Genomic DNA, 26,277 nt, shown 5'->3' with positions numbered 1-26,277 from the left:
AGGGACAGAGAGAACAAGCTCCTGGCAGGCAGATCCCAAGGGGAGCGAAGGGGCTGGCCTGCACACGTGCAGGGTCTCCTCCCAAACTCATTAATCAGATGAGGGCACGAGGGAGGCCAGGAGAGTGGTGCACCTGAAGCTGTCTTCTGGGCAGAAAACATCAGGAATAGGAGCAAATCATTCCCCCCTTGATAGTCAGAGCATGAAGGCAGTGTAAATAACACAGCCAAGAAATTGAGCCCTGAAAGAAAGGAGAACATAGCCCAAACCAGCTCTCTTCATTCCTGACCATCCAGCTTTCCCCCTGCTGTTTGAAGGGATTTCCCTTCTCTTTCATGTATCTGAATTCTCTTGCCTCACTGTAGAAGGCTAGCTCCGTTCCCTTTTTCTCTATGAAATCTCTCTAGTTCTGCCCAGACTAGCCTCCCACATATCTTGGTATTACATTTTTGTTTGTTTTAACTTCACTGTTACATACATGTAAGTTTTGTCTCATATTGTAAGCCCCTTGAATGTAGAGACGATGTCCTATCTTTTTGTTCTATCTCCCTTAATTGCTGGAACACTGCCTGATCCATAATAGGTCAGTCCAAATTGCTGAACTGATTTGAATTGTGTGCAGGAGGGTGGTGAGACGTAACCCCACCTTTGGGAACTCCCAATCTCATAGCTGCCTGGGAGAATCAGAGGCAGTTCACATCGCACCTGGTGTATGACGTTACAGATTCTCGTGTGGGTTTCATTAACCAGATATGTGGCTGAACCACAGCATGGTCCCATCCCTCATACAGAGATGGTTTGCAGAAGAGCAGAACAATTGTTCTCCTTTGTACCAACTTCAAAAGAAAACAAATGTTTCTTGAACGTCTCTGAACTCTCCTACAAAGCCTAACATGGGACCAAACCTTTCTAGAAGGAGACGCCCCTCTGAGAAGTGGGGTGAACTGCACACCGGGAGCCACGCCTCCTGAGCATCTCCAGTCCCTGCTTTCTCTGTCAACAAAAAAAATCCAGTAAAACATGTTGGCTCAGCCCCTGACATCACAACGCAATCCGGTACGATCTGGCACTTAAAGCTAAGGCTTTATTCCTAGTAGTAGATCTTCATGGCTTGGATGGGAAGGCAAATGGATGAGATTTCCACCATGTCTGTCTGTCTTTGATGTACATTCTCACGTCTCTAAACTGCAGCAGATGAAGCAGAGGTCACAGACTGCCAGCAGCTTTTTTTTTTTTTCTTCCAGTGAGAACAAGAAGGGCTTGGTGGTTTCACTACAGATAAGACGAGGCAAAATTTATGAGGGGTCAGAACTCTGCTTAGCTACTGTCCCCCATGGTCTCAGATAATGCAAGGGAAATGTCCATAAGCGCATGCGGGAGAGTTAACTCTTCCAAAATTAGCTTGAAAGCCTGGACTTTAGCACCTTTGGGGCGAGGTACATGGTGGATGCCTGAAGCGGGGTCCCTGGCCAGTGCCTGGCCTCATGCACAGGGACCCCTCAGCAGATCCTGGGCCCCTGTCCATAGTCAGGGCTGGTGTGGGAGGTGGGTGGGTACCACCAAGGTGTTTAGCTCAAGTCGTTGGAGCTTTTGCTCTGAATGTGCTGCCAGAGCCTCCATCGTCATGTCCATCCGATCCTTCAGAGGTGCAGAAGCCCATGCTTTTTCCTGGAGCAGGTGAAGAAAGCAGATGTGTGTATACCTGCCCCCACAGAACCCAACACACTGTACTGCCCCAGTGGACCGTGGACTCCTGAATTGGCTAGGATGTGGATTCAGCTGCTCCAGCAAAAACCCAAAATAATAGAAGCTTACACAAGACAGAAACTTGTTTTTCTCTCACGGAGCCAGCTGTCCAGGTAGAGGGCTGGAGTGGCGACTTCATGGTGTCAGGCACCCAACCTCCTTCTAGCCTGTTGCTTCATCCTAACGAGGTTGTCACCTTGGTTTCCTGGTCCAAGAGAGCTCACATCTTGTTCCAGCCAGGAGGAAGCGGGGAGAGGGGAAGGGCAGGGCATGACCCTAGAGGTGGCACACATCCCTCTGCACCCCTCCCCTTTACCAGAGCTCAGACAAATGGCCACATTTAGCTGTAGTGCAGTCTTTCTTCTGGTCATCTTTGTGCCCAGCTATAAGGCATGGGTTTTATTTCCATAAGAGGAGAGAATTGGTTCTGGGGAACATATGGATTCCTAGGCCATGGCTCCTTAAGGTCAAGGCTGTCCCTCACTTATCCTCTTTCCCATCACCTAGCATGGTGCCCGCCCCAGGTAGAGCTCCCTAAATGTTGACTGAAGAGGAGGCTGCTTGAGAGAGGGGATGCAGGAGACAACCCACTGGGAGCATTTCGTGGCCTCTCCCAATGTGGAGGCTGCGTGGCAGTGGGGGGAAAGCCGGTGGGTCACGGACAGTCATTTAAACCTCTGTGGAGCCCTCTCTTCTCTTTCAAACGGGGCTGACGATCCCTGTGGGATTTGCTTCACAGGGCTGTTATAGAGGACTCTTCTTTCATTGTGGCTGCTAGTTTTTGAGCACCTACTCTGTTCCAAGCACAGTGCTAAGTGCTTTGTTCACATTATTTCATGTAAATCTTAAAACAGCCCTGTGAGGCGGGTATTATTACCCACATTTTCTAGCTGAGTGAATTGAGACTGGGAGAGGTTAGGAAGATGCCTAGTGCCTTTGCTTTGTTTATGCATCCAACAGCCATTGAACGTCAGCTGTGTGCCCAAGACCCTGCTGGGGACTGGGCAATGGCAGGGATGAAGAGTGTGTGCAGAGTGCAAGGGCACACGTAATGGGGAACTGCTCTGGTCAAGGGTCAGGAAGGAGGTGTGGGTGTAGTTCGAGGCATGAGAAGGAGTTATCCAGACCAAGGAGCAGGGCGGAATGTCTGAGGCTGTGCTGAGATGGCCCGGAGGTGAGCCGGGAGCCGGACTTGGAGGGAATCTGAGAACCCACTGTGACTAGAGGCAGAGAGTGAGGGGGAGGGGCTGGCAGGGGCTGCTCCAGCACCCAGCAAGGCGGACCTGAGCTTGAAGCCAGCTTGTCTGGCCCTGAAGCCTGTGTTAAGAGCCTCATCCTCCTCAACTATCCAGTTCAGTGGGTGTGCACAGTCTGCTCAGGACTTGCCTGGAGGGATTAATCCAGCTTCTTTGTTATCCCATAAGCAGAATTATCCCAAGGGCCAGGAGAGAGAATGGCTCTCCCTTAGAGCCTCCCTCGACTATGCCAGGATCTCTGCAGCCACATTTCACCGTCCTGATGCAGTGAGTGACAAGGCCCCTCTAGTCTCGAGATGGCTTGAGGGCAGAGGACTTCCTGATGCCCCAGAGAGGAGGAATAAAGGCACTAGGGATGGCCCTCACTGCAGTCTATATTCCTGGCACCTCTCTCAGCACCCTGGGTGGAGCTCCGAGCAGCATTGGTATCACATGCTCACTGTAGAGTCTGGAAGGTGCTTAGATGAGTTTGCAGCTGAATGAGGAGACCAGGCATTTTCGTCAAAGGATTACAAAATATACTGTCCACACTCATCCCTGCAGGCAAGTGAAGGAGCAGATAATCCAAAGGCTGCTGAATGGCTTTCAGTCCTGCTAAAGAGACATATCCTGTGCCTCAGGGCCTTTGCACGTGCTGTTACCTCTCCCTGGAATCATCTCTGTGCTGTGTTTTTATGCTGGTTCACTGAAACTGATCCTTTAGGTCTCAGCTCAGACGCCACGTCTTCCTGGAAGCCTGAGCTTGAGCCGGATGCCCCTCCTGTACTCTCCGCATCATAGCCCCTAACGTGTTAGAATCACCTGAGTCTCTCTCAACTCCACTGCATCTGTCATCCCACTGCTATACCTCAGCACCCAGAACAGTGCCTGCCAAGAATTGCATGAGTAACCGAATCAGTTCTTTCTCAGTGGTGTGGGCCTAGAAATGGCTGATGATTTTAGCAGCATATGATGACTTTAACTGCAGAATTATGTTTTGCTTAGTACAGGATACCACTGTGAGTGGTCTTTATAAGAGGACATGATAGGGAATAGTGAAGAGAAGCAGCTGGAGTTTCATATTTGCTCTGACCCCTCTGGTCCGCCAAGCTCACTCACAGCCAGTCTTTTAAAAACGGGGCTTTTTCTGGAGTGTTCTAAACTCGGTTGTCCGTTTTTGCAACTCTTTAATATTCAGTAGGCTGTGGATCTTCTCAGGTCCCCAGCACCTCTTGAATTGTCCCCAATCACCCCTCTTAACCCTCCCAACCCCCCCACTCCCATCTTCCTTCCCACTTCAGCCTCTGCAAGTGGCTGTTCCAGCCTCTGCCCTTCATGACGCCAAATTGTCTACAGGGTGTTTGTTTCCTCCTGTGCTGGACTCCTTGCAGAGATCTCCCCTCCCTCTCTCCTGGTGCCGCCTGAGCCCTGTGTCCCAACTCCCACCTCTGTTTTGTGAATGTTCCTCAGCCCCACGTTTGTACCCAGAGGGCTCTTTATGTCTATGGCAAAAGTGGAGGCTCAGTAAAGAAAGCTGCGTATGATTGGGGGTGGGAGGGCAGGAGGATTAATTATCACAGGGATGTTTGCTTGGAGTTTTAATGAGACTGCCTTTCCTTTATTCCCTCTCCCTTTTTTTTTTCCTTTTTCTTTTCTCCCCAGCTCAGAATATCCACTTAGAATGTCTTTTAGAATCTTAGAACCTTAGGTTTTAACATTCTGCACCCAGCGCCTCAGTGTAATAAATAAATCAATAAGCTGAGGGTCTCAAGAAGTTTGATTGCCGAGTGCATTGGGGTACCTTTTGTTCTTCGGCGAACGATCATTTCACACTAGGGAACAAGAGATGAATGTGGTTATAGAGTTTGTCCTGGCCTCCGATTCGTAACCCTGACCTGGTAAGTCATTATTCCAGCGATGTGTGTAACTTACAAGCAGCCTGCCAAATGCTCTATGTCCTTCCCTTTGACAGTGTTCCCAAGTTATATGTGTCATAACTTTATTTCTCATTTGCCAGAATAGTCTTGGGTTTGTTTTGTATCTGACAGGTCCTCTGTCACCACATTCTTAAATCTCACTAACAGGTCATTTATACCAAAAAGGCTGCCTTGACAGCAAGAAAGATTGTATGATTTTCAATTTGGGTTGAAAATCAAATGCAAGTTATGACAACACTGAGACTTCCTAGACCCTACAAGTTAATCATGATGATCTTACCTTGAAATGCCTTTTGTAGTAGGAACTAGTCTCCATTTATTGTTTCTGTCAAAACCTTTGATTGGAATACTCTTCACAATGGGAATATTGCCATTTCTAAAGATGCACTGATTTATTTCCTGGAGTGTTTCAAACACAATATGTTTGCCTTTTGTTGTATGCAGTAGATTAGCTCCTGAAGAGTTGTTTATAAACTGAATTTTTACAGGTAAACTCATATGTTAAATGCACATGAGGGGCTATTATTTTACTTTATGGGTTCTTTTATAATTAGGAAGACTACTCCTAATTCATTTGAGAATGTTCACATATTGGGCTTTGTTTAAATGAAGTAATATTTTTTCTGATTACAAGATATTACACTTTAATTGAGTAAAAGCATAAATAAGGAAAATCACAATTTGTAAATCCACCTCCCCATCCCCAGGTAACACAGTTAATATTTTGATATATTTCCACTGAGTCTTTTTTTATGTCCATTCTTATGACATGGGAACGTAATGACTACATTGCTAACTGACCCACATTTCCCCACTTCGTGTCTTCAACAGTTTTCCCTCATATTTTTTTTCTGTAGCCTTTTTTTTGAACTTTATTTTTTATACAGCAGGTTCTTATTAGTCATCCATTTTATACATATTACTGTATACATGTCAATCCCAATCTCCCAGTTCATCACACTACTATCCCCCCACTGCCACTTTCCCCCCTTAGTGTCTATACGTTTGTTCTCTACATCTGTGTCTCAATTTCTGCCCTGCAAACTGGTTCATCTGTACTATTTTTCTAGTTTCCACATATATGCGTTAATATACAATATTTGTTTTTCTCTTTCTGACTTACTTTACTCTGTATGACAGTCTCTAGATCCATCCAAGTCTCTACAAATGACTCAGTTTTGTTCCTTTTTATGGCTGAGTAATATTCCATTGTATATATGTACCACATCTTCTTTATCCATTTGTCTGTTGATGGGCATTTAGGTTGCTTCCATGACCTGGCTATTGTAAATAGTGCTGCAATGAACATTGGGATGCATGTGTCTTTTTGAATTATGGTATTTGCTGTATGCCCAGTAGTGGGATTGCTGGGTCATATGGTAATTCTATTTTTAGTTTTTTCAAGAACTTCCATACTGTTCTCCACAGTGGCTGTAGCAACTTACATTCCCACCAACAGTGCAAGAGGGTTCCCTTTTCTCCACACCCTCTCCAGCATTTGTTGTTTGTAGATTTTCTGATGATGCCCATTCTAACTGGAGTGAGGTGATGCCTCATTGTAGTTTTGATTTGCATTTCTCTAATAATTAGTGATGTTCAGCAGCTTTTCTTGTGTTTCTTGGCCATCTGTATGTCTTCTTTGGAGAAATGTCTATGTAGGTCTTCTGCCCATTTTTGGATTGGCTTGTTTGTTTTTTTTAATATTGAGCTTCATGAGCTGTTTATATATTTTGGAGATTAATCCTTTGTCCGTTGATTCGTTTGCAAATATTTTCTCCCATTCTGAGGGTTGTCTTTTCGTCTTGTTTATAGTTTCCTTTGCTGTGCAAAAGCTTTTAAGTTTCATTAGGTCCCATTTGTTTATTTTTATTTCCATTACTCTAGGAGGTGGATCAAAAAAGATCTTGCTGTGATTTATCTCATAGAGTGTTCTTCTAAAAGTTTTCCTCTAAAAGTTTTATAGTGTTTTCCTCTAAAAGTTTTATAGTGTCCAGTCTTACATTTAGGTCTGTAATCCATTTTGAATTTATTTTTGTGTATGGTGTTAGGGAGTGTTCTAATTTCATTCTTTTACATGTAGCTGTCCAGTTTTCCCAGCATCATTTATTGAAGAGACTGTCTTTTCTGCATTGTATATCCTTGCCTCCTTTGTCATAGACTAGTTGACGATAGGTGCATGGGTTTACCTCTGGGCTTTCTATCCTGTTCTATTGATCTCTATTTCTGTTTTTGTGCCAGTACCATATTGTCTTGATTACTGTAGCTTTGTAGTATAGTCTGAAGTCAGGGAGCCTGATTCCTCCAGCTCTGTTTTTTTCCCTCAAGACTGCTTTGGCTATTCAGGGTCTTTTGTGTCTCCATACACATTAAAAATTTTTTTGTTTCTAGTTCTGTAAAAAAAGCCATTGGTAATTTGATAGGGATTGCATTGAATCTGTAGATTGCTTTGGGTAGTTTAGTGATTTTCACAATATTGATTCTCCCAATCCAAGAACATGGTATATCTCTCCAACTCTTTGTATCATCTTTAATTTCTTTCATCAGTGTCTTATAGTTTTCTGCATACAGATGTTTTGTCCGCCTGGGTAGGTTTATTCCTAGGTATTTTATTCTTTTTGTTGCAATGGTAAATGGGAGTGTTTCATTAATTTCTCTTTCAGATTTTTCATCTTTAGTGTATAGGAATGCAAGAGATTTCTGTACATTAATTTTTTACCTTGCAACTTTACCAAATTCATTGATGAGCTGTAATAGTTTTCTGGTGGCATCTTTAGGATTCTCTATGTATAGTATCATGCCATCTGCATACAGTGACAGTTTTACTTCTTCTTTTCCAATTTGGATTCCTTTTATTTCTTTTTCTTCTCTGATTGCCATGGCTAGGACTTCCAAAACTATGTTGAATAATAGTGGTGAGAGTGGACATTGTTGTCTTGTTCCTGATCTTAGAGGAAATGCTTTCAGTTTTTCACCTTTGAGAATGATGTTTGCTGTGGGTTTGTTGTATATGGCCTTTATTATGTTGAGGGTAGGTTCCCTCTATGCCCACTTTCTGGAGGGTTTTTATCATAAATCGGTGATGAATTTTGTCAAAAGCTGCTTCTGCATCTATTGAGATAATCATATGGTTTTTGTTCTCCAGTTTGTTAATATGGTGTATCATATTGATTGATTCACGTATATTGAAGAATCCTTGCATGCCTGGGATAAATCCCACTTGATCATGGTGTATGATCCTTTTAACGTGTTTTTGGATTCTGTTTGCTAGTATTTTGTTGAGGATTTTTGCATCTATATTCATGAGTGATATTGGTGTGTAATTTTCTTTTTTTGTAGTATCTTTGTCTGGTTTTGGTATCAGGGTGATGGTGGCCTTGTAGAATGACTTTGGAAGTGTTGCTTCCTCTGCAGTTTTTTGGAAGAGTTTGAGGAGGGTGGGTGTTAGCTCTTCTCTAAACGTTTGATAGAATTCACCTGTGAAGCCATCTGTTCTTGTACTTTTGTTTGTTGGAAGATTTTTAATCACAGTTTCAATTTCACTACTTGTGATTGGTCTATTCATATTTTCTATTTCTTCCTGGTTCTGTCTTGGAAGCTTATACCTTTCTAAGAATTTGCCCATTTCTTCCAGGTTGTCCATTTTATTGGCATAGAGCTGCTTGCAGCAGTCTCTTAGGATGCTTTGTATTTCTGCAGTGTCTGTTGTAACTTCTCCTTTTTCATTTCTAATGTTACTGATTTGAGTCCTCTCCCTCTTTTTCTTGATGAGTCTGCTAATGGTTTCTCAATTTTGTTTATCTTCTCAAAGAACCAGCTTTTAGTTTTATTGATCTTTACTATTATTTTCTTTGCTTCTATTTCATTTATTTCTGCTCTGATCTTTATGATTTCTTTCCTTCTATTCACTTTGGGTTTTATTTGTTCTTCTTTCTCTAGGTTCTTTAGGTGTAAGGTTAGATTGTTTATTTGAGATGTTTGTTTTTTCTTGAGGTAGGCTTGTACTGCTATAAACTTCCCTCTTAGAACTGCTTTTGCTGCATCCCATAGCTTTTGGATCGTCATGTTTTCATTGTAGTTTTTGATTTCCTCTTTGATTTCTTCAGTGATCTCTTGCTTATTTAGTAATGTATTGTTTAGCCTCCATGTGTTTGTGTTTTTTCCCCTGTAATTGATTTCTAATCTCATAGCATTGTGGTCAGAAAAGATACTTGATATAATTTCAATTTTCTTAAATTTACTGAGGCTTGATTTGTGACCCAAGATGTGATCTGTCCTGGAGAATGTTTCGTGGGCACCTGAGAAGAAAGTGTAATCTGCTGCTTTTGGATGGAATGTCCTATAAATGTCAATTAATCTATCTGGTCTATTGTGGCATTTAAAGCTTGTGTTTCCTTATTAATTTACATTTTGGTTGGTCTTTCCATTGGTGTAAGTGAGGTGTTAAAGTCCCCCACTATTATTGTGTTACTGTTGATTTCCTCTTTTGTAGCTGTTAGCAGTTGCCTTCTGTATTGAGGTGGTCCTATGTTGGGTGCATATATATTTATGATTGTTATATCTTCTTCTTGGATTGATCCCTTGATCATTATGTAGTTTCCTTCCTTGTCTCTTGTAACATTCTTTATTTTGAAGTCTATTTTATCTGATATGGGTATTGCTACTCCAGGTTTCTTTTGATTTCCGTGTGCATGGAATATCTTTTTCCATCCCCTCACTTTCAGTCTGTGTGTGTCCCTAGGTCTGAAGTGGGTCTCTTGTAGACAGCATATATATGAATCTTGTTTTTGTATCCATTCAGCGAGCTTGTGTCTTTTGATTGGAGTATTTAATCCATTCACGTTTAAGGTAATTATCGATATGTATGTTCCTATGACCATTTTCTTAATTGTTCTGGGTTTGTTTTTGTAGGTCCTTTTCTTCTCTTGTGTTTCCCACTTAGAGAAGTTCCTTTAGCATTTGTTGTAGAGCTGGTTTGGTGGTGCTGAATTCTCTTAGCTTTTGCTTGTCTGTAAAGCTTTTGATTTCTCCATCGAATCTGAATGAGATCCTTGCTGGGTAGAGTAATCTTGGTTGTAGATTCTTCCCTTTCATCACTTTAAATATGTCATGCCACTCCCTTCTGGCTTGTAGAGTTTCTGCTGAGAAATCAGCTGTTAACCTAATGGGAGTTCCCTTGTATGTTATTTGTCATTTTCCCTTGCTGCTTTCCATAATTTTTCTTTGTCTTTAAGTTTTGCCAGCTTGACTACTATGTGTCCCGGCATGTTTCTGCTTGGGTTTATCCTGTGTGGGACTCTCTGCGATTCCTGGACTTGGGTGGCTATTTCCTTTCCCATGTTAGGGAAGTTTTCAACTCTACTCTCTTCAAATATTTTCTCGGGTCCTTTCTTTCTTCTCCTTCTGGGACCCGTATAATGCGAATGTTGTTGCGTTTAATGTTGTCCCAGAGGTCTCTTAGGCTGTCTTCATTTCTTTTCATTCTTTCTTCTTTATTCTGTTCTGCAGCAGTGAATTCCACCATTCTGTCTTCCAGGTCACTTATCCGTTCTTCTGCCTCAGTTATTCTGGTATTGATTCCTTCTAGTGTAGTTTTCATTTCAGTTATGTTATTGTTCATCTCTGTTTGTTTGTTCTTTAATTTTTCTAGGTGTTTGTTCTTTCATTCTTCTAGGTCTTTGTTAAACATTTCTTGCATCTTCTCGATCTTTGCCTCCATTCTTTTTCCAAGGTCCTGGATCATCTTCACTATCATTATTCAGAATTCTTTTTCTGGAAGATTTTCTATCTCCACTTCATTTAGTTGTCTTTCTGGGGTTTTATCTTGTTCCTTCATCTGGTACATAGCCCTCTGCCTTTTCATTTTGTCTATCTTTCTGTGAATGTGGTTTTTGTTCCACTAGCTGCAGGATTGTAGTTCTTCTTGCTTCTGCTGTCTGCCCTCTGGTGGATGAGGCTATCTAAGAGGCTTGTGCAAGTTTCCTGATGGAAGGGACTGGTGGTGAGTAGAGCTGGCTGTTGCTCTGGTGGGCAGAGCTCAGTAAAACTTTAATCTGCTTCTCTGCTGATGGGTGGGGCTGGGTTCCCTTCCTGTTGGTTGTTTGGCCTGAGGTGACCCAACACTGGAGCCTACCCAGGCTCTTTGGTGGGGCTAATGGCAGACCCTGGGAGGGCTGATGCCAAGGAGTACTTCCCAGAACTTCTGCTGCCAGTGTCCTTGTCCTCACGGTGAGACAGAGCCAACCCCCGCCTCTGCAGGAGACCAACACTAGCAGGTAGGTCTGGTTCAGTCTCCAGGGTCACAGTTCCTTCCCCTTGGTGCTGGTGCACACACTACTTTTTGTGTGCCGTCAAAGAGTGGAGTCTCTGTTTCCCCCAGTCCTGTCGAAGTCTTTTAACCAAATCTTTCTAGCCTTCAAAGTCTGATTCTGTAGGAATTCCTCCTCCAGTTGCCAGACCCCCAGGTTGGGAAGCCTGACGTGGGCACAGAAGCTTCACTCCAGTGGGTGGACTTCTGTAGTATAAGTGTTCTCCAGTTTGTGAATCACCCTCCCAGCAGTTATGGGATTTGATTTTATTGTGATTGTGCCCCTCCTACCGTCTCATTTTGGCTACTTCTTTGTCTTTGGATGTGGGGTATCTTTTTTGTTGAGTGCCAGTGTGTTCCTGTTGATGATTGTTCAGCAGTTAGTTGTGATTCCAGTGCTCTCACACGAGGGAGTGAGAGCACATCCTTCAACTCTGCCACCTTGAACCAATCCTCTATAGCTTTTTAAATTGAAGTATAGTTGACATACAATATTATATGTTATGGGTATACAGAGTAGTGATTGACAATTTTTAAAGGTTATATTCCATTTATAGTTATTAGAAAATGTTGGCTATATTCCCCATGTTGTACAGTATGTCCTTTTAGCTTAGCTTATACCTAATAATTTGTACCTCTTATTCCCTTACCCCTATATTCCCCCTCCCCCTTCCCTCTCCCCACACTAGTAACCACTGGTTTGTTCTCTGTATCTGTGAGTCTGCTTCTTTTTTGTTTTATTCACTCATTTGTTGTATTGTTTTTAGATTCCACATGTAAGTAATATCATACAGTATTTGTTTTTCTTTGACTTATTTCACTTAGCATAATACCCTCCAAGTCCATCCCTGTTGCTTCAAATGGCAGCATTTCATTCTCTTTTATGGCTGAGTGGTATTCCATTGTGTGTTTGTGACATGTATACACACATACACCACATCTTCTTTATTCAGTCATCTGTTGATGGAAGCTTAAGTTGCTTAAAGGAAGTAATCTTAATAATAATTAGGCAAGATTACCAATGGTCTACTCTCAATAGTTCTGGCTTAGTTATACCACATTTGATCACAGTAGGAGACTGCAGAACTTGTAAATTCCGCATTTTCTCACTGATGGGCAAAACGCTCACTTAAGAGAACCTGCCCATGAGAGCCACCTCTAGCTCTTTCTCATCTCATTATTTCAGGGAAGGAAGTGGGGTGCCAGTTCAGAGCTGGGATGATTTTCAGTGTTCTGCTGGAATATTAGGTAAACCATTAAGTAATTTCTCATGGGCCTCTCATCCTAGAATTCTATGATTCTGTTTGTTCTGGTTATCTATTTCTGCTTAACAAACAGCTCCTAAATTTAGTGGCTTAAGAAAGTAATTGTTTCTCATGATTCTGTGGGTTGTTGGCTCAGATGGCTCGTTCTCCCTTGAACTTCCCACGCGTGGTTTCTGTCCAGCATTGGCTGGGGCTACAGTCATCTGAAGGCTCGACTGGGCTGGATGGCCAAGATGGCTTGCTTACATGACTGACAGAGCCTGGCTGTCCCCAGATCACTTCTGTGTGACCTCTTGTGTGGTTTGTTCTTCTCAAAACATGGTGGTTGGGTCCAAGAGGGAGCATCCTGAGAGTAAGTGTTCCAAGAGACACAGGCAGAAGTTACAAGGCTTCTTATGACCCTGCCTGAAAATCCTGCAACATCATTTCTGCCACATTCTATTGGTGAAGGCAAGAGACTAAAGTGAGTTCAGATTCAAGGAAAGGGAATTAGGCTTTGCCTCTTGAAGTAAGTTGCAGTATATGTGTAGGGTCCATTTTTTTTTTTTTCTGTTTACCATACTGCATGTCAGATAAAGAGCATTCTCTAGGAGAATAGGATTACATAATTATGAAAGGTGTGAGAGGCACTGCAGAGCAGTAAAGAGGGGTTATAGAATGCTCCATATGTATGAATGAATTGGCCAGCCTTTTTGGTGAGAACTCCATGCTAGGGAGCACACACTGAATGAACCTCTCTCCATGGAAGCCAGGTGGTGTCACACCGAGAGAAACATTACCATCCGCTGGCCTCTGCCCTACGTTAGCCCACTCATATAACAGATGGCTGAAAAACACCTGGTAAGGGAATTTAAATAACACAGTTTTAAAGGCATATTCACCTAAATGCTACCCCAAGCATGTATCCTATTCATATTGAGTTGGTGAAACCATCTTCATAAATTAGAACTACACATTATTTCACAAACACATAGAGTAATGTGTCCAGTATACTTGCTTTTCAGCTCATGTCATGGAGGTGCTTAGAGAGGGCTGTACCCGGGGAGTACCTTATGTACTTAGAGTGGACACTTTTTGGTGTTTGAGAAAAAGTCAAGTTCTGTCCAGATGCTTAAAACTCTAATTGCCTCCTTAGCCTGAATTGGGAAAACAGTTGCCCTGTAAATCACACTGAGTCGCGGGTACCTGGGTTCTCGCTGCAGAGTGTGGCTGATCCGGTTGCTTGGGCTGACAACTCCCTTGAGAGTTGTTAGATTGGTTTTCACCCTCGTTGCATTGTTTCCTTCCCCCCACCACCCCCCTCCCCAAATACTCCTCTCTGGCTCCCTGGGGATTCAAATTTGTGTTTATCTGTGCTGAAAATTTAAAAGCAAGAGAAACAACATTTCAAGCTATTTATAACCAGAGGCTGTGCCAGGAATGAATTAAGCTTTGCATTAGACATATGTTAAAACATGGGTTTCTGGGAAAGGTAGGAAGAATATCCCTAGGTGTGAAAAACAGATATTTAGAGGAGATTGATAGACGTTTGACCCAGAATATGGCTATGTGGGATGAGTACTCCATTGACTTATTATTAAATATATGGTTAAATATAGTCTTGTGGAATACTAGATATAGAGGATCCTGGAGATGCCACTTATATAGGGCCCACCTTTTTATACCACCATTAGGGCATTTGGCAAGGGGAGGAACATGGAAGGAGGTATGGGAGAGAGGGTGAGGAATGAGGTGCCATGTAAACATAAACCTCAGGGCAGTGGACAGAGTGTGGGAGAAGAGGAACTCCACTCTTGCCTGACTCCTTCCATGTAGGTCATCCTAAACGGGGGAGACACCGCCTGTTCTTCAGCTTCCAATGAAGAGTCCACACCCTCCCCATCGCAGCCTAGTGTGCGCCTCTCAGTCCCACTAATGTAGACCCACCGTTCACCTTCCTTCCTCACTTCTCTTTTGCCAGCAGATATTGTGAGAACTCCTACTGTGTGCCAGACACTGGGTGTTAGTGGAGAGATGAGACACAGGAATGCTCATGCTGGGAGACAGACAAAAAACAAGTAAATAATATAATTGCAGACTATGATTGATGCTTCGGAAAACCGTGGGTGATAAAGAATAACACAGGGCTCCCATTTTGGATAGGGTGTTCAGGAGGTCACAAATGAACCCACAGTTATTGGTTGAACTTTGACATATATCCTATGGTATTTTAAAGTTTCTTAAATTGCATGTTGCTAAGGTCCAATTTAAAACCATTTTTGCCTTTTCTGAGCCCAAGCCATGGGATGCCAAATGGACAGCAACTCTGGGAGACAGTGGGAAGCCAACCCTGATAGCCAGACACCTCCTACTGATACTTTCCTCATCACCATTTTCTCTCCTCAGGGAAGGGAGATGTGTTTGGAGACGTGTTCTGGAAGGAAGCCACCCTTGCCCAGTCCTGTGCCAACGTCAGGGCCTTGACCTACTGTGACCTGCATGTGATCAAGCGGGACGCCCTGCAGAAAGTGCTGGAATTCTACACAGCCTTCTCCCACTCCTTCTCCCGGAACCTCATTCTCACCTACAACTTGAGGAAGAGGGTAAGCTGGCAATTTCAGTTTCTTTTCTACCAAGGGCAGTCTCTGTACACTTAGGATAACCACGTGAGCCAGGAAAGTCCTTTTGCTGTTTACTTCAATGGAGCAATTGGTTCTGTAGAGGTTCTGTTTGTTGCTTGCTCTTTGGAGCTTTTGCTATGAAATGAGGGAGAAAAGGATATTGCTAGATTAAAAGATGGATTGATTTTGGTGCAGAAGGGATTTGCTCATGAGTGTGTCTGTGGGCTTTTCCTCAGTAAAATCCTGACCTTCTAGCATTTTGAAAAGATGAGTAAAAAATGAGGTTGTTAGTCAATAAAATGGCTGAGTGGGACCACTTAATTAATATAAACCGAATTCTCCCTTGCGACTGGGACCCACTAAATGGTGTGAGGCTATTAGCCAGCTGGTAATAAGAATTTTTTTTAAGATATGAAAATGATTCAGTTGAGTCCAGAAAATAAGAGATGGAATCTGATTGCCTAGAGAATATTTTGTATACAACTGTCAATTTAAAGGACTGAGAAATGATTTGTAGTTTTAAAACCAGAAGATTTCTCATCTGAACTTGTTTCTTTCACCCTCAAATCATCAGAATTGCTCCGTCTGTCTCTGCGAGGATTAAAATATGTCTTGTACTCTTGAGGTTTTCATGACTGATTTTCTTGCATTTCATTTATGTCCTTCAGTTAAGAAGTAGCTCTCAACCTATAGACATCATCTGGGAGGATTGTCATAGGAATCTTTCCAGAAATGACCTCACGATCTGCCCCCCCCCCCAAAACTGTTCCTCTTCTCGTGACCCCTGTCTCTATTAACATTGTCTGTCTCGCCCCGGGGTTCCAGGTTAGAAACACTGCCGTCAACACTGATGCTTCTTCCCTGTCTCCCACGCCTCAGTTTACTCATCAGATCCTGTTGGTTCCACCGATGCTCTCAAACCTGGGTCCACACTTTGCAACCCCCCTCAGGGCTCTTCCTGAGCTCCTGGACCACGGTGCCCCTGATACAGAGTCTCCCCCTGTTCTGAAGCAAGCATAGGCTCCAAACACACCCTCCTCCCCTGTGTCTCTCCTCAATGCGGCGCTTCCTCCTTGGCCACTTATGTGACCTTAAAGACTAATGGGATGACGTCACTCCCCTCCATAAAGACTTTTTGCACCCACCCTAACTACAGGATAATGTCTGCAAACTTCAGCACGGCTTATGTGGTTTTTCACATCTGGCCCAAACTTAACCCCCGAGCTCCAACCCCAGCATTCCAACGCCCACCAGGAGAATGGCCCACACAGCTCTGCAGACATGCCACACCCTTTCAGAGCACTGTCTCTCTGCATGGGCTTCCTGACCTGGAATTCTCTTCTCTTCTTCTGTGTGTGACACATTCCTGTTAACCCTTAAGAGTCTGCTGAAATGTTTATTTGTTCATCAAATCCAGTACGTGCCAACTGAACTAGACTAGATGTATAAAACTGAGTAAAACTCAGTTCCCTAGCTTCAGGAAGCTCAAGTCTAATGGAGACAATCCACACGGGAAGGCTAAGTGTGGTGCATGATGCTAAGTACAATGAGTGTGATTTGTACAAGGTGTTAATGGGATCATAAAGGAGAAGGGCAGATAAAGCGGGAGTCAGGGAGAAAGTATTGGTGGGGGCGGTGATACCTAAGCTGAGTCTTAAAGGATCAGTTTGCCAAACAAAGAGGAGGGTTGCACTTGAAGGAGCAGCTTGAGTAAAGGCACATTGAAAGGAAACAGCCTTTTGCCAAGTTCTTTGTACAAAGCTCCAAACGCCTGTCATTGGGTTACCCCAACAATGACTTCTACCTATTTGACATTCCTTGAATTGCACTGCCTTGTGAGTCCCTACTCAGAGACCTGGGAGGGCAAGGGCTTGGTATCCCCAGTGCCTAACCCAGCACGGGGAATTATAAAAACATCCGGGGATGGCATGGAGAAAGAGATGGGATCTCTGGGCCTCAGTATCCACATCATAAGATGTGAGGTTGTGGCCGATGATTGATGATTTTTATGGTTCTGTGACTGGAAAGCTGGTCGTTTAAATTCCAGTGGGGAATGGGTAGTGGGGGAGAAATGTGCATTCATAGTTCTTCCTTGTTTGTCTGCGAACATGGAACGCTTGCTGGTGATAGTTTTAGCCAAGTGGATTCTCTTAAAGTCTATTTTTTGATGGATTCCTTCTTTTTATGAAAGCAAGTTGATTATGATCAGCTTTCAGTGTTGCTGATAATATAGGTTGGAAAAAATGCACAGTTTGGGTTACTTGGAGGACTAATCATCTTGGAAAAATTGTGGATCAAGTAAATCTGTCTTAGAAAAACAAGGACGACAACAAAAACAACAGTGTGTCAGCGGTCAGATTGTTTTTGTAAGTACAGAATCAGCTCTGCAGAAGAGAAGACTCGGGGACCACGTTTCTGAAGGGCTGTGTGGAGGAGCATTTGGCGTAGTCTGTGTGACCACAAGGTGCAGGGGTGGAACCAAAGCTGTAGACAGTATAAGAAAGACCTCGGAAAAGATCGGCGCTGCCCATTGAATTCAATAGTTGTCTGGTTTCTTGTCCTGGAGGTATTTAGGCATCCCCTGGAGACCCCTCAGAGACACTGTGGAGAGGACTTAGCCATCCAATGGAGAGTCAGATCAGTTGATCTTCAAATGTCCTTCCAATCTCAAGTGCCTATGAGTTTGATATGGATCCGAGAGAATTTTAGTGAGGTCTTTTATATAAAGAAAAAAAAAGAGGCATTTTGGTATATTCATTGTAGTCTCTCATTTTGTCCTTCTGTGAATTAATGCCTAGTTACATAGGGCAGAGAAGATGAGAACATTACATGCATGAATCATTCTTGTAGCTATTTTTTTCTGGCCAAATGAAGTGTATTCTTGCGGCTGTTTCTATCTTGGCAAAATCGAGTGTGTTATTTGCAAAGATTCCTGAGAACACAGTGCCTTTGACATCTGTTTGGGGAGTTGTTCGGTCCTGTCGATGTCCTCCAGTGCACAGCAAGAACTCTGTGCTGGAGGGTGCCTCAATGAACATGCAGTCTCTCCTCCATTTCACCACCACCCTCATTTCACAAATAGGACATTTTATAGAAAGGTCACAGTAAAGAAAGAACCGGAGCCAGAAATGACTCATTGACCAGGTCTCTTCCTGCTTCTCACAGCTTCATAGCTGACCCTAGCCTCTGTATTCCAAGTCTCACCCCCTTATCCCTGAGCCCATGTGTATGAGCACCACCCAGCCCTTGGCACTGCTCTTGGGGCCCAACTCATGGAGGACCTGTTACCTTCCTCCAAAGACACCTGAGGTCACAGGCAAGGATGAAGGAGGCAGAACCTGAAGGCCGATCCAGCATTTTGACCTTTGGTTTTCCTTGTCTGTGGGCTCTGAGCCAGATGAGACTTTAGTCTGCGTCCTGCTCTGCCACTTAGTGCTCTGCAAGCTCTAAATGCTTCCCCATCTGTAAAACAGGGCTGATGGAAAGGTCTACTTGTAAGATAATTATGAGGATTAAATAAGATAATATTTGCAAAGCTCCTACATACAGGTTCTAGAACATAGTATGTGCTCATTAAACTGTGAGTTATTATTTTGTTTCATCCACTTGACACTCCTTTCTTATCTTACACTTCTGCCTTTGTGTATACAGGGTACTCGCTCTGCAGAATGGCAGGGCACTTGCTCTGCAGAATGTTCCGTGGGGTGGATGTCATCCCAGGATTCTCTGCACCTCTTGCAGCAAAGGAGGGGCCAGCTGCTCTGGCCTCACTGTCCCTTTAGCTCCTGTCAGTGGCGAGGTCGGCGCACACCCACTCTTTTGGCTAGTTCCATTCAAGGAGGGAAAAATGAGGTTGTTCTGACCTGTTAGGTCAGTCACCAGGGCATCAGTATTTTGCCAAGAGGAAAGCACGGCATCCTTCTCTCTTCTGAGGAGGTGGCGTGTACTTGTTCATGAAAAAAAGGGGAAGTGGGACCTTCCTCATCTCAGACCCTCGGCTTCCTAGGATGTCAGGCTCTCTGGGCATTTTCCTACAGGCAGTCGGAGCTTTGTGCACTACTAATAGTAACATGATTACCAACTCCAGATACGTCACAATGTCAGTATATGTTTTATGTCAGCTTATTAAATCCTCAGAACAACCTCATGACATTACAGTACCAACCCCACTTCTCAAAGGAAGCAGCTAGGACCCCATGGAGAAGAGAATCACTTTTCCAAGGCCACCCAGCTCATAAGGGGTAGATTCCAAACCGGCACCTGCCCCCATCTTCCTGATAAGCAGCATTGCATCCTGTGGTGGGCCTCGGTTAAGTGTGGCTCTCAGCTTTTCCCATGTTGGCATTCTTCAGCTTCTGCTTTCTCCCAGTCTGTTGACTTTTCAGGGGTGGCACAGATTGTCTCCAAAATATCTCCAATGGCCTTTGCTACCCTTCAGGACACTTGGAGGATACTTTATTGTACAGTAAATCCCAGTCATATCCCGGGTTGCGAGACATGAGAGGTTTTCCCGTCAGAGTGACAGCTACACCGTTGGTGGGTGTGCTGGGGAGGCATGGCCCAGCAGGTCAGCTTGGCCGTGATGTTAGTGACTTACTAAAAAGAGTACCCGCTTTGGAGTTAAGGACCTGGTTTTGAACCCTGGTGTGACTCCTGATTAGCTGTGTGCCCTTGTGCAAGTTACTGAACTATTCTAAGCCTCAGTTTCCTCATCTGTGAAAAGGGTCTAATAAAAATCCCTCCTAACTAGGTTTATTGAGAAGATCATATGCATTAAGACAAAAAAAAAGTTGACATAGTGCCTATAGGAACCACTCGCTACATATTTATTCCCTCTCTTCCCCGCCACCCATCCTCACCTTCCACCTTCAGTCCAGGAGGTTCTGAGTTCATGCTTTGCCCCTCTTTGTTTATAACTGGACCCTTTCTTGAATCATGTTTCACCTGGGCTCTACTCTGCTTACGACTGGGGAAGAGGTCTCACTTCCCAGGTGCTGGCTCAGAGATTGGTTCTCCTGCTCATTGTTAGGACAGTAGAGGAAGTGCACCTCAATTAAATGATGTATTGCAGATAAGCCGTTAGGTAATTAGCAGCAGGCAGTGCATGGGATAATTGGCATGTAGGTGGTTAGTAGGGTGGCGCTCATTCTCTGTGTAGGGCGCTTTATTTTTAAAGCCAGTATTTTTATGTTTTTAAGTATGTTTTGCATCGTGTTTGCATATAGTAATTTGTTCCAGGATGGATTTTTCTTAGCTTGATAAGGCCCCAACATAGTGAGTTTGTGAGGGAGTTGGGACTGTAGTTACTGGTGGTTTCAAAGCACCAGTTTTCTAAAACTGAGGTTGCCATAGTGAATTGTCTTGAATACTATATGTACATTTCTAGCTCACTTTAACAAAAGGGCATTTTATTCTGGTGAAGGGGAGGTCAAAGCATTGGAGGTTTGGAGAGAGCCCTGTGTATAAGTGGCATTGGAAAGGCTTTCAGTTTTCTCCCTGAACGAATTCTTCTGGAAGGCTGATAAGATGGAAAGAAAGCACCCCAGAGCCAGGTGCTTAGAAATACATCCCCTTCCTCACTGAAGAACTAAGTTTTCAAAATGATCTCTACACAGCCCATATTTTCCTTGTCATTCTTCCACAGTGAGGGCTTCTGCAGAATTAAAATCATCTATTAAACTGTCAAGGTATAAAGATTATTTTAAAATCAGGGTGTTGGAATTAAGGGTGGGAAGGGGACAGATGATGTGAGTGATAAGACCATAATTCTTTCTGGACAACAAAATATAAACCAAAGCCAAGTCCTTTTTTCATCAAGAGGATCAGAAGTGATGTCAGGGACCTGGGAGGCCCTCCATGGATTTTTGGGGACACTCCTTAGTACCCCCAAAAGCATATAGCAGAAACCCATCATGATCCTGGAGGTGGGAGGTAATGAAAGGGCTCCATGCTTCACTATGTCTAACTCTGCTTAAACTGCAGGTGGTCAGGCTATATCCAGCCATTTCCAAGGTAGCAATAAAGTTCTGCAATAAGTATAGGCTTTAAAGGAAGATATTCACATCTGGGCTCAGCCATTTGTGAGCTGGGGAGGTGTGGGCAGCAGGGGGCGGAATTTGAACAAGTACAACTATTTCTCTTCTGTGGATTCATCCTGTCTACCCCACTGGGTAGCTGTGGAAGGGTGATCAAGTGCCAGGCACAGTGCCTTACAGGTAGTAGGTACACAGCTGGGTTAGTTCTCTTCCATTATCGGCAGGAGTGGAGGCAGCAGAGCAAAGAAGGAGCGCAGGGACTGTAATAGTTTGGCTCATAGAATAATCGTGTGGAGGCAAGTCAAGAATACTTGAAATACTTCAAATCCTGGCTCTCCTTTTAGTGACCTTGGGCCAGTTACCTAACCTCTCTGGGCCCCAATTCATTCATTGATAATATAGGAGTGGTAATAGTGCCTTAGAAAGGTGCTTTGATGAAGCAAGTTCTCAATGTACGTGTTGCTATCATTATTGTTATTGATGAGCTTAGTTTTTCTGGGAATTCAGAGACCCTGTCAGGTGCTAAATGTTTTAAAAGGGGAGTAGGGGCTAAACTGTAACACTTGGAAATCTCCCAGACAGGTGATTCCAAGATCTGTGCCTGGGCCCCGCAAGTAGCACCAGAGGACCAGGTGATTCATCAGGGAGGTTTGGTAAAGCATGGTGCTGTCGGACTCATCATCACAGATCCGATTTCCTCCTAGGACAGAATAGATAGAGGGACTGGAAGAGCCCGACGTGGAGGCAGTGGTGGGGGAGGGAAGCTGTAATTTATCCTAACTCTTATCATCCTTGACGTCCTGTGACACAGTGTGTTTATCACAAGTTAGAAAGGATCCGGCCTACCTTAGAGGACTGCCATGCCAATGCAGTCCTTTGGAGAGTGATGTACCTTCCTGATATTTTCTTAGAAGTGTGTGGTTGACTCATAATAAATAGGGTGGTGCTAATGAGTCTCAGACCGCGGGCTCAGTCCCCAGGTGAGCAAATTGGCGTCCCGAAGTCTCAGATGTTTAGCCCAACATTTCTCACATTTATTTGGCCCCTGAACACTTTTTTGAATTATACCAATAAGTATTTATTATCTTTTTTTTATTATTATCTATTTTAATATACTTAATAGCATCCATCAGAGCTAGTGTTTTGCAGAACATCTTTGGGAAACAGGAACTAGATGATCTTTCATCTCTCTTCTGGCTCAAACGGTCAGTGACCTGTAGAATGGACAGGGCTCGTCGGTGAAACATCAAGAAGCCAAAGAGACTCAGCAGTGGGAGTGTCCCTCACTGGGTCCTCGGTAAAGCCCCAGCAGAGGTTGCTGGCCGAGGCTCCCTGCCTTCTGAACGTCCTCCTGAACTCCGCCTTCCCTCACCTCCCCACAAGGGCTCGGTAGCCCGTTGCTTTCTAGAGGGCAGCCAGCCTTACGTTATCAAAGAGAATTGGGCTGCACATGCGCTAAGAGAAGGCTGCTGAGACATGTTTTCGCCCTGGCCTCAAAGGCCCTCCTTGCAAGTTACTTTCCGGTTAGTTTATTGGCTCAGTCAGATTTCACGTTCCTACCTCATCTGCCATGTGTCTGAGCTTCCTTGTTCCCATTTAAATGCTCTTCCTACTCTGAAAAGTTTTCTCTTTGGCTATGAGCTCATTCTTATAAATTTTGCCAGTGAGTCATGGAGGTTTTTATTCCAGCCCCTGCTCTTCGTTAGTGGAAAGTCAGGATTTGAACCTAGGCTGCCTGTCGTAATGATAACTACCTTCTAAGAGATGTTAGAATAAAGGAATCAAATGTGAGTTCAACCCCTCCAAGGGAGCTTGGGATGCTGGCATCAGGAGCTCACACGCAAATCTATCCCAGCCCAGATGCCTGTGTAGATGGTTTCTAGTATAATGTGTGTCACGGAGCTACCCAATTTTGGTGCTTCTCACTGCAAACTTTGTTGGGTGTAATTTACTTGTTACCAGTGTCGCTTAATGGTCTTGTCCTGCCTTTCCTTAACTTAAACTTCTAGAGTAAATCCACAGTCAGGCCAGGACTCCATATAGCTTCTCTTCAGTCTCTCTGGTATAGGTGAGACCCTGTGTCCTTTTGATCCAGTAAGCACTGGTCATCTCCCTGGTAGCTCTCGCTATACTTCCAATTAACTCTGTGTGTCTTTCTTGCTATATAGAAGCTCCTTAAGGGCTGAGCCTTTGTCTGCCTGACTCGCCTCTGTCCTGATCAATTCTCTTAGAGCTTAGTACAAAGTAAGCATTCAATAGTTGAATGAATGAATGAGTGAATGAATGAATGAATTGTCTCGCCGACCAACCAGCCAACCAACAAATGAACATACAAGTCCATCAACTTATTGGCCATGTGCCTTTCTCTTGTTATTGCTATAGATTTTTGAAGCCTTGACTGTAAGATGGTATCTGTAGAGACACCTCTCCTTTCTCCCTCCTAATCTTTGCCCATACATCCCACACCATCCCTTTCCCATTTTTTCTTCCCCAGGCCCTGGGTATAGAGATCTCTCAGCTTCTGTAGGTACCACTGATGCCAGCATAAAAGAATAACAATCACCCTCATATATTGAGTGTTTCCCAGCCAAGTACACGCTGAAACTTTTCTATGCATTATTTTCTCATTTCTGTGCAGAGCAACCTGAGGCCCAATTAGGTTAAATAATTTGCCCCAGATCCAGTAAGCTAATTGGGGCTAGAATTTGAGCCCAGGTCTGGCAATCACCAAGACTGTACTCTTGCTTTTGTGCCCCTCCTCTAAATGTGGACCCCATGTCCCAGATCCAGGGATAGCAGCACTGGTCCCTGTGCCCTCAGTTCCCCCGAGGAGCCTGTCAGCCACACAGGGCTTCGGAGGCTGCAGCGAGCCCTGCCTGTCTCCTGTGTAATTCCATTAGAGAGCTGTGGCCTAAGGGCATCTCAGCCTCCTGGAAGGCACCGCAGGGCTAGATGGTTTGCTGTTTGTTCAGAGAAGGGGGAGGGGGATCCAGGTGAGTCGCATAATCGAACGATGGAGTAGAGAAACCAGAAAATCGGAGGCAGAGTGATCCTCCTGACAAGCTCTCTTTGGCACGTGGGTCAGCTCTGGCACCATGGAGGTGGCATAAAAGCCTTGTGATGGTCTGTGGCTGGAACGTCCAGAGCTGCAGTGTGTCCCAGACCATCATGAAAGGCCAGAGGAATGACCTTCAGCTCTCAAGTGGGTGGCCAGCTGGGCTGGAGATTCGCAGCTGGGCAGCCTGGAGAGTCACACTGGGGCCCAGAGCACAGCCAGGGCTGGGGAAAGGCCTTAACGTCAGAGCGGGCATATGAGAACCATGAGTCTAAGCCCTCTCTAGCCCAGGAGTAGTTAGCAAAGGCTTTGAGGGGGTAACTTTGAGCTGGATCTTGATGGAGGGGAGGTGGGAATTTACCTGACTGGGAGAGAAATCCAGTCCTATGGGGGTACACTTGTGTCTTATGGAAGGCAACTCTATGCCCTGTGGAGGGGACCCCCCCCATGCCTGATGCCGAAAACTCAGCCTCTATGCACTGGTGCTGAATCGAATCTCGGAGACAGAGTTTTGGGTGAAGTAGAAAAGAAGAGCTTTATAGCTTTGCCAGGCAAAGGGGGCACAGCGGGCTTGTGCCCCGAAAAATTGTTTGTCCCAACCTGGGAGGATCTGGTGAGGAGTTTTATAGCGATGGTTCAAGGGTGGGGTTGCGGATAAGATCAGAGTATGTGTAGGGCCTGCACTCCTTTAATCTGGCCTCAGGTAATCTCTTGATGAGCTTCTCCGATCCTTTTAATCTGGCCTCAGGTGGTCTTCTCTGGAATGAAGAATGCTGACATCTTCCATTTGTTGGGGGTTTTAGTTCTGTAGAAGAGGTCGAAGATATTGTTATGTGTATCCCTTGAGGGGGAACCAGGACCCTGCCCCAAGGCTGCACTATTGTTTCTTGACTTCTCCCCACCTTGTCTCTGCATCCCCTCCCTTCCCTGATTAGCAACTGTTCCAATCTGCTCTTTGGAACTCAGGGAAGGTCATGGAGGCTGGAGTCTATTCCCTACAAACAAGAAACGGGGGACACAGAAGGGCTTCCTTGCCCGGGAGCCCCACAGGGTCCTGCTTGGTTTCATGCCTCATGGTGGACAGCACGTAGAGATGGCTGGTTAAATGGCTGCATGGATGACGGGAAAATAGTGAATCTAATCAGTAAGAATCTGAGAAGAGAGGGCCGGCTGAGGGAACCACTAGCCAGTCTCCTCACCTCTCAATTTTTTTTCTTTTTTCTTTTTTTCTAAAACTCCACCTGGTTTTACCTATGAAGAGGTTGCTTGAAGACTTCAAAAGGGCATTTGTCCCAGACTTACAGGCGAGGGCAGCTTCAGGATTCCCCTTTCCCAGAGGTGTCTAGAGACCCCAAGGAGAAGTGGACTAGGATATGATGCTCTCCGGGGTCTAGAGTGAGCTTGCTATCTCTTCTGTACCCAGCAGTGTTATAGGAACCCAGCAGCAACTCAAACCTTTTTACTTTCCAGGCTTTTACATCCACCTGACTGTCCCTGGGCTGCCTATAATAGCAAAAGCCTGCGCATTTTCCAGAACAGATTTAATTTTTAAGAAGCCCCTTGTTACAGGCAGCATGCCGAGGATGGTGCCTTTTTCCTCGGAGATCTATTTGCAGACAGCTCCTGCGTTCTGCTGCATTTCCCAGCACACTCCTCGCAAGTGCTTAAACCAGACACGAAATAGCTTCTGGTTCACAGAGTATGAATTTTTAAAAGAGGGTACTTGTTTGTATTATCGCAGGGAAAATCTTGCACTTCTCCAGCTGGAGCACATCATACATTTGGCGCCTCTTGTTGGTGAGGTGCGATAGTGCATCTAACCGTGTTGGACCTCTGTAACCAACTGGATGCATGGAGAAGAGAAGCTGGTCCCAGTAACTTAAACAGGGAGAGGGCTTCCCCAGGCCTGGGACAAATCCTATGGCAGATGGCAGCGGGTGGGAGAATGACATGGAAAAAGAAGAGAACACCTGCAGAGTTAGGAATTGGCACAGATCACTTAAAATCCTTGGTGACCGTTGTTAATTGGACTTGCAATGATCATTTCACAATATCTACAAACATTGAATCATTATGCTGTACACCTGAAACTAATAGAAT

At 44.4% G+C, this 26,277-nt stretch overlaps 1 protein-coding gene across 2 annotated transcripts in view; it reads left to right on the top strand.

The window, feature by feature from the left end:
* KCNH1 (potassium voltage-gated channel subfamily H member 1) overlaps positions 1-26,277 on the top strand; it is a 409,184-nt gene that overhangs the window by 306,091 nt on the left and 76,816 nt on the right. For both annotated transcript variants that reach the window (XM_060130812.1, XM_060130802.1), the window contains exon 10: positions 14,873-15,069. In XM_060130812.1, the coding sequence (XP_059986795.1) occupies positions 14,873-15,069 (197 nt within the window). The remainder of the gene's footprint in view (positions 1-14,872; positions 15,070-26,277) is intronic.

This window comes from Lagenorhynchus albirostris, chromosome 2 (genome assembly GCF_949774975.1).
Source record: "Lagenorhynchus albirostris chromosome 2, mLagAlb1.1, whole genome shotgun sequence".
Lineage (NCBI taxonomy): Eukaryota > Metazoa > Chordata > Mammalia > Artiodactyla > Delphinidae > Lagenorhynchus > Lagenorhynchus albirostris.
The sequence above is the reverse complement of the archived record's forward strand: the minus strand, read 5'-3'. Positions and strand labels throughout refer to the sequence as shown.